Here is an 8,821-nt window from a genome sequence, read left to right as displayed (position 1 = left end):
TTTTAACGTAAACTTCGCTCAAATAAGCTACATAATTAGGAAAAAAGGGAATGGCCATGCGACCCACTAGCTCATTTCGCGCAACAGAACCTATGATGTCATTCGAGCCAGTTCTGCGATTGGCGGAGGCCGGCGAAAGTAAACGCAAATTAGGCAGAGCATACAAGCTTGCCGAACGAGCTATTTGCGCTTAAATTTAGGGCACATTCTTTTTAAAGCCGTAAGAACGGTGGTATGTGTAAGTTACGAAAGCACATGTAAACATAGAAGTACCGCTTCGTACTGTTGGTACTGCGCACACTATGCTTGTTTAGCTGCACAGAACTGCGGGGCTTTGGGGTTGTCTCAGACGACACTGGCCGATTGATTGACGCGACGGTGTCTTACGTGAACATATTTGTCGAGCGAGCACTATGTTTCACGAAACCATTTTCTCCCAGAACGAAACAAAAGGCAGAAAACGACACGCCACGGTATGGTGGCGCCATCTAGGTTCAATAACATAAACAAACGCGCGAGTACCTCAGTGCTAGCGTCAACGTACAGGGTGGAGACACCCTTTGAACGGTCCCGTGCAGCTGGAGTTGGGTCAACGTGCACAAAGCGTTGTTCTCGTCCCACGAGACCCAGCAACGCGAAACAGATAAGATGATTCAAACTTCGCCAGTTAACCCCGTTGTGGCGGTAATTTTAGCGCGGTTTTAATACAATGACTTGTTTCGGCAGCGAGCGAGTGGACCAAAATGGCGGCGCCAGCGCATACGTGTCTCCACCCTGTACGGTCAATGAGTGAATCAAGGGATCCTAGGCTGCAGAGCGGTCGGTTCCTGTGATGTCATTTGGGACCACGAAAACGCACGATTCAGCGGGAAAATCAAAATTTTTACCTGAATTGATTAATTTCTCAGTGAATAAAGCATCGTTTGCATACGGACAAGCGCTGGGGGCACTATAAAACACGAAATCTTTCGAATAAGACAAACTTGCATTTTGTCTTCATGGCTCCTTTAACGTCGTGCGCCCCCGGAAATGCTCTGCATTTGATCGTGCTCCTCGCGAGGGTGATGTTTCACTGCGTCGCCATGCGAACAGTTTGCCACGCTTTAGTTTCAGTTCTTTTTAGCGAACTCTTTTTCCTGCTAAAAGCAAGCATTCTTTTTGCTGGAATACAAAAGCGCTCAAAAAAACAACGACGAAGGAAGAAGTAGACAGCACGGCGCTTACTCGCAACTACTCGTTTATTGAAAAACATACAAATATATACAATCCAGAGTATATGCACTCTGGATGGTATATATTTATATATATATGCACTCTGGATGGTATATATTTGTATGTTTTTCAATAAACGAGTAGCGGCGAGTAAGCGCCGTGCTGTCTACTTCTTCCTTCGTCCTTGTTTTTTTGAGCGCTTCTGTATTCCAGCAAAATTAACACATACCAACTAGCCCAACTTTCCGTTCTTCTGCAAGCATTCTACTCTCTACAGCTTTAAATACTCTTCCAATTCGCTCCGTCTACAGGCACGTCGGGCATAGAGGCTTGTGACAGCGGCACGACCGTGAAAACAGTGAACTGCATTCGGCTGATTGTGCTTGATCGTGACCATGTTTAGAAAATTTACGTTTCAGTTAGGGGTTTGCAAATTACGCGAGAATGCGGTTGATATAGTACTTTGAAGAAGACCTTAGCCCACCTGTCGCGTTTCGCACGAGACCCAGCAACGCGAAACAGATGCGATGATTCAATCTACGCCAGTAAATCGCGTTGCGGCGATAATTTTAGCGCGGTTTTGATACAATGACTTTTTTTAATTTCGATCTATAGTATTACCGTTCACATAAATACTGACACGGTCGCAGGGAATGAGATGGGCTTTATTAAAGATGGGGCGGCTATGTCACAGGTATAGATTAACTCCCGTTTCGCGAAGAAACGCAAGGAGGGAGCGATGATGGGGTCGCCAAATCCACCGATAAAGGTCAGGTGGTCTGCCAGGGTGGAGGCCTGTGCCTCGCAGGTGTCTTGTTCTCGCCGCTTCCAGTGAAGGGCAAGTCCACAAAAAATGTTCAGTGTCCGCATCTTCGGCTGGAGCCGTGCAAAAGGGGCAGTTCCGTGTGAACGGGGCATGCTAACGTGGTGGCCACTCCCGGGTAACAGCGGGAGAGAGGGCTACACCAACACAAAGACTTCGCAGCAAGACCTCCTTCCAGCGAGCGAGTCTGCTAGGGAGGTCCGTTCCACACGGTGGAATTAGAGCTCGTGTGGCGCGACGAACATCTTTCCTTTGGAGAAACTGTTCTGGGGTGTCTAGTGTCAGTAAAGGCAATGGTCGCGGAACAAACGCAGTGTGGCAGGCACCATGCACCGCAATGTGAGCGGGGAGAGTATTTCGCCGCACTCACGAGAGCCGCAGAGGGCAGGGGTACGTATCCACTAAGTCATGAATGTCCCTAGAGATAGCTCAGTTCTTATTTACTCGATGTAAATCACGTATGGCCGCCGTGGAGTCCGTATAGATTTGTTAAGTAGTACCTCCAGGGGCTTGATGAAGAGCAGTAGTTAGTGCTTGCAAGCAGGGCCGTACCCAGAGGGGGGGTTTGGGGGTTCGAACCCCTCCAGAAACCTTTTCCAGGCAGCACGTAAGCAATACTTACTGTTGCTTGCAGCAAAACTACCCCCTTCCCAAAATCCACACCCCCTTCCCCCGAAAAACGTTTCTGGCTAAGACTCAGCCGCCAGTTCTTGTGCGACCGTGAAAAGCGTGTCAGAATGTCCGTTGGATCGATTGTGCAGTCGCATTAGTGGCCTGTCGTCGGTCACCTGGTGGTATAGCCAAGGTGGCCTGCTAACGGCGCAGGCTAGAGATGTGGGTAGTGAACGACCCATGTAGTTTCCTAACGCCGCTGCCTCAGTAACAAAGATGAGTTTATGCATGCGGGCAGACAAGCTCATCCAAGGTGTTAACTTGAGCTTCAGCCTGAAGAGCAGGGATCAGTGTTACCCTAGGGAGGCGGGTAATTGCACGCATTGCGGCTCGGTTAATTGCCTCAAGTCGAGCCCACTCCGCCTGGTTCAGGTGTTCGAATTGAGCCTGGTAAACAAGCCGAGGCTGTAGTACAGACCGCACCAATAGACGGGCCATTTTGGAACAGGACCACCAGACTTCTGTGACATGCGTCGGATGAGGTGGAACAGCAGCCCTGCTGTTTGGCGAGCGGAACGTAGCCGCATAGACGCTGACCCAGACGCCTACATTTCTAATCCCAGCACGCGAAGTGAAGTGGCAGTGCGTACAGGTCGGCCGCAGAGTTGGAATGCGATTGGAGACACGTCCAGTCGGCGACGGCCCCAAGCACTGGCCACAGGCAGATTAGCTTCCTTTTCGGCGGAAAGTGTTAAGCCAGCATATTCACACCATTTCTGCGTGTCACGCAAGGCTTGTTGGAGGTACGCGGTTGGCCGAGTTAGGTCTGAGTGTGCAGTCCACACTGTGATGTCGTCTGCGTGCATAGGAAAGTGCATGTCAGGTATAGAGCCGAGATGCCAGGCAAGCGGTAACACAATATTTATTAAAAAGGAAGGGCGAGACTACCGATTCCTGAGGCACTCCGCGGACAGGCGTAAAGCGAAGGTAACTTGTCCCACCAATGCGAACAAAAAATGATCTTTTTGTGAGGAAGTTGCAGAGGAAAGAGGAAACCTCGTCCGGGAGCAGAAGGCCTTGGAGAATTTTCAAAATGGCTCTGTGGATAACGTTGTCGCATGCCTTATGTATGTCCATGGCAGGCACTGCGCGCACTTTGTGTGATTGGCCGCCTAGTAACACCCTTGACGAGAAGTGGTCAAGTCCATCCTCGGTACCTAGACGCGGCCTAAACCCGATCTGCGCCGGGTGATACCACCGGAAAGTTTCCATCCTTCATTGAAGCCGCGTTGCCACCATGCATTCCAACAGTTTGCACAGGGTGCACGTCAAGGCTATTGGACGAAAATAGGAGAGCTGATCGGGTGGCTTATCAGGCTTCGGTATCGGGACGATATCAGCGAGGAGCCAATATTCTGGTATGTGACCAGAGAGCCACACCTTGGTAATGGAGTCAAGGAGATTGCTGAGGGCTGGATCGTCGAGGTTCTTGTAAACCTCGTACGTAAGGCCATCTGGCCCTTGAACAGTCCGTTGTTTGGCATGATCAATCGCTGCAAGGAACTCTGCTATCGTAACAGGCGATTTGATTTCACGCACAGCGTCATCAGGAGGGGAGGAACCGACGTGACTCGGCAGGGGAAACGGACACGGGTTGCTGGCTGGAAGAATGTCAAAGGCAGGGAACATGGCGCGGGCAACATCGGCGGCAAATTGAGCCCTTGTCCGATGCCAGACCTGCACTGGCTGCCGCATCTGGAGTGCGACCTCCACTTTCCATCACACGAAAGGTGCGCCAGATGGATGACATCGTCGCCGATGGGAAGAGCGATTCACACCAACTCAGCCATCGCTGCCTTGGAAGACGCTTCTCATGGCGCCCGCAGTAAGACGTTGCAAGCGTATTCGGGCCTCCACAGACGAGGGATCTCGGGAGACTTGCTTCGGCGGCGAGCGACTGACCCAAAATCGCGGCGCCAGCGTATACGTGTCTCCACCCTGGGGACGCATGAATAAAGGCACCCTAGGCTGCGGAGAGGTCGGCTTCTGTGATGTCATTGCAGACCACGAAAACACATTATTTAGCGAAAAAAATCAAAATTTTAACTAAAATTGAAATTTCTCACAGAATAAAGCATAGTTTATATCCGGACAAGCGCTGGGGCACAATTAAACACGAAATCTTTCGAATAAAACAAATTTGTATTTTATCTTCATGGCTTCTTTAAATTGAGGGCGACTCAGCGCGCAAGGAACCGAAGATGACAGTTGTAACATTAAGGGACAAGAAAAGAGCGGAGTGGCTCAGGGAACAAACCCGTGTTAAGGACACATCAAGAGAAATTAAGAAGAAGAACTGGACGTGGGCAGGGCGTGTAGTGCGAAGGAAAGATAACCGTTGGTCATTAAGGGTAACAAAGTGGATTCCTAGAGAAGGCAAGCGTTGCAGGTGGCGGCAGAAAGTTAGGTGGGCAGATGAGATCAAGACGTTTGCGAGGATGAATTGGTCGCAGTTAGCAAAGGACCGCGGTAATTGGAGAATAATGGGAGAGGCCTTTGCCCTGAAGTGGGCGTAGATAGGCTGGTGATGATGACGATGGTGGTGTGTACGGCACATGCTTGCGTTGGGACGAGCTCAGCTTGTGGAACGCGAGGGAAAGAGTCCATAGCTTGGACGTTAACGCGTGAACGCTTCCCGCTTCCCACTGGCGTGTCTCTCGCCGCACCAAAGCAGTCAGGATAGCGACATTCACCAGTCGGCGTCGCTGCCTGTCAGCCTCAATGCAGCAGTTTTCGTTCACGGGACCAAGTTCCTCTACCGTGCAATGGCCCATGAAACCCGCCGCATAGGCGGTGGATAAACACCACATATCGAGGCGCCAACTATCGTCGCTCATTGGCATCGTGAAGCGTCACCTCTTCTCGATGGCACCACGATGTGAATGGAGAATGTCATAGAGAAGGATATGAGCCGCGTTAGTAGAGCAACACTGGCATGACTTCATAGCCCAGTTTAAGGTTGATTACTTAACCGGCAATTATTGATAATTGTTTTGTTTTGTGCCGGGAGGCGTTGTTTTGCTGGGAAGTTTTGCAACGAACTGTTAAAAAGAACATGAGCATTACCCCTGTATACAATTCGGCTCTTGCGTTTTCGAGATTCTAATGGAGTGCCCTATGATATATTTGTTGTGATGGGGTTGTACAGCTTGTGGAAGTGCCGCGTGACTGACAGGCACGCGGAACCCGTTCGCCCAACGAAGTTCATTTTTCGGGAGCAGGCGGCGTTGGTGCGGCGCATTTATGCGGCGCAAAGTGACCCACCAGAAAGCAACAGTGATGTGCATCTTCTTGGACGACTGATAGCTTTTGTAGGCTGTAATCAGTGGACTTTTCTATGATGTAAAGAAAAAAAGCGTTCATAGCCCATTTGGCAGAGCCATTTACACCTCCCGTTGATGTCAGAGTGATCGCGGGCTCGAATTCTAGCGCCACCGCACCACTTGAACTTTTTCTGGCGATGTCATTTCCTTTATGCATATGCCATCGGTGAGGTCTTGCTGAACCCCACAAAACACTTTCACGTTAATATACGCATGAAGACAGCCCGCGGGGGCCAGTACGTCGGGCTAACAGAGACGACAGGGACTAGTGAATCGCCTTTCTCCCTTCTCTACGGTACAATATCCTGGCTACGCCACGGGCGCATATTAAGATTTCAAACCATTACGTAGGGCTGAAATGGAGTTATGGCTTCCTTATGCTGTTTTCAAAACGTGAACAAAACTGTAAGGCTTCATGAACCGGCTGACCAGCTCGGACCTTGCGGCGCAACAAGAAGTCGTCGCTAGAGCCCGGGCAGCCAGCAAGGACCAGGGCATCCCGGACTAAGGAAGCCCCCCACAGGGATGTGCCCCTACCATCTAGCACCAACTTTGCTCGTTTCCATTAAAAGTTTATTTCTTCTTCTGAAAGGCTTCAGCAGTGATTGCTTCATTATTCCTGATGTACAGTCTAACCTCGTTAAAACGAAGCAGTATCGTGGCAGCAAATTAGTTCGTTATATTCGGTATCCGTTGAACGAGTAGAGCTAAAACTCAGCTTCACAAGTCGCCAGTTTGGAGGCCGCAAGAATTCCATACAAAATGGCATTATTCGACGCTTCGAACCCACTGTAAGTGGGTTCGAAGTCAGTGGCTCGTTGTGGCATTTCAAACCAAATGGAGCGGAACATGATAACGTGAAATGAAACCAGTTCAATGCGGTTTTGCGCCGGAAGACCAAATATTTCGTAATTTTTCCACCGTATAAAAACCGGTTGTGTTATACTTGATTTTTTTATTTTGCTTTTTGTGCTAACTTTCAAGTTTTTAATCTCGCGCAAAGAAAATATTTCTTCGTTAGGCGGCTCTCACGGTTTTGGTTCCGTTACTAATGAAATAACTGTCACAAAAATGAAACTTTACTAACCAAAGTGTGTATTTGGTTCATTATAGCCTGTAATTGATTTATCAGTGTTCGCTATGACGAGGTTAATCCGCTGTGGCCTAGGCTGAGAAGTACTGCGCTTCTGAGTGCGTGCTCGCTAGTCGGGCCGGCAGTTGGGGTTGCTTTTTTTCATTGCACGCGGAAAACGAATACACCCATGTTTCGAGATTCCTGGACACGCTAAAAATGTCCAAATGACATCAGGTGTCCCTCCACAACGGCACGTGTGATGATCGAGGACCGAGGTGTGGCTTCCGTGTGTAAAACCCCCGTTTGAGTGAACCTCGTTACGGTCGACTCCGTGTTCGAGAGCATTTTCCTCCGGCCATTTGGATAGCAATGACTACTGCTACGGGTACGAGAAAAATGTTGTATTCTTAACTTGTTCCATTTCTAGTCCTCTAGTCGCTATTGAAGGCGTTACGAAGAGACAGGTGGCGCTTCATGACGGCTTCTTTGTTTCCAGTGCCGCCGTCGATAAGCAGGCGGAACCTGACGACGCGGCTGAAGATAGTGGAAGGCGCTCGGGCGACGCTCCACTGCCCCGCCCAGGGCAGGCCCCCGCCGACTATTGTGTGGATGCGGGGCTCGGAGGTGCTCTCCCCGGACGATCCGCGCCTCGAGTCCAGCGGCAGCCTGCACTCGCTGGTGATCAGAAGCGCGCAGCTGCGTGACCGCAAGTTCACCTGCATCGCCAGAAATGCAGCCGGAACCGCTCAGGTCGACTTCACGCTCGATGTCACGGGTCGGTCTTGCCACATGAATTGCGCATAAGGTGTTTTTTGAGCAGTTGTCACCATGAACCCTGGGCCATCCCTAACCCCGCACTTTGTTGAGCAGTGTTGCAACTACCTCAGAAGGTTAAAACACGCGATGATGGTAGAATAGTGCGAGATGTTGTAAGAGGAAACGTAATTTCTTATCTCCTGGTAGTTAAAAAAAATCAATAAATGTTCGGGCTACGTACTGCGGATTCATGAGAAACTACTACTCCTTAAATACCGACAACACGATACAGGAAACTGCTCCAAAAATGGCGTGCCGGTAACACGAAAAAAAATCACGTGGTACCAAGCCTTACCGATAAATATGGCAGCACTCTTTCTCATGCATATTATTTGGAGCTTTTCAACAGGCATTTTAGTAACGTGTTTACGGATAAACTACCTTTCGGTACAAGAATCCCTCTTGAGTCACATGCCTTAATTTTGATTCCCTGCTAACCATAACCCAAACGGTGTGTTGAAGGCAATTACTCGTCCCCCCCCCCCCCCTCCAGTCCTCTAGTATTGGCATGAAGCCCTTGCAAATAGCATCACCCATATTGAACGTATATTTATCACTCATTTTTCAGCAGTCACTGGCCATGAGTGGCATACCCGGCAATGGGAAAAATGTGCATGTAAAACCGCTACGTAAAGGAGGAGATAACCACAATCCAAACAATGTCTGCCCATCCTACGTCACTTCACTGCTGAATACTTGAACAAATAATATTAACTAATGTTCTGGCGCATCAAAGAGAAAATAATTTACTTCTATACAATCAAATTGATTCAGATTTAAATTACGATATCAACCCTAATTTTTCCGCTGCCTGAATGGTCTTTAATCTATGAGTGTTGCCATAAGTGTGAGCTTCCTTCATTCTTTGGGAAGTGCCACTCATTGGGAATCCCGCTATGG

At 49.3% G+C, this 8,821-nt stretch overlaps 1 protein-coding gene across 1 annotated transcript in view; it reads left to right on the top strand.

Moving 5' to 3' along the window:
- The first annotated feature begins 7,579 nt into the window (after positions 1 to 7,579).
- The window catches only part of LOC144140289 (neural cell adhesion molecule 1-like), a 42,745-nt gene continuing 41,503 nt past the window's right edge, over positions 7,580 to 8,821 (top strand). The window contains exon 1 of the mRNA XM_077672294.1: positions 7,580 to 7,880. Coding sequence (XP_077528420.1) covers positions 7,580 to 7,880 — 301 coding nt within the window. The remainder of the gene's footprint in view (positions 7,881 to 8,821) is intronic.

This window comes from Haemaphysalis longicornis, unplaced genomic scaffold (assembly GCF_048455015.1).
Source record: "Haemaphysalis longicornis isolate Haplotype H1 unplaced genomic scaffold, Haemaphysalis longicornis Haplotype H1 scaffold_1, whole genome shotgun sequence".
Taxonomy (NCBI): domain Eukaryota; kingdom Metazoa; phylum Arthropoda; class Arachnida; order Ixodida; family Ixodidae; genus Haemaphysalis; species Haemaphysalis longicornis.
The sequence above is the reverse complement of the archived record's forward strand: the minus strand, read 5'-3'. Positions and strand labels throughout refer to the sequence as shown.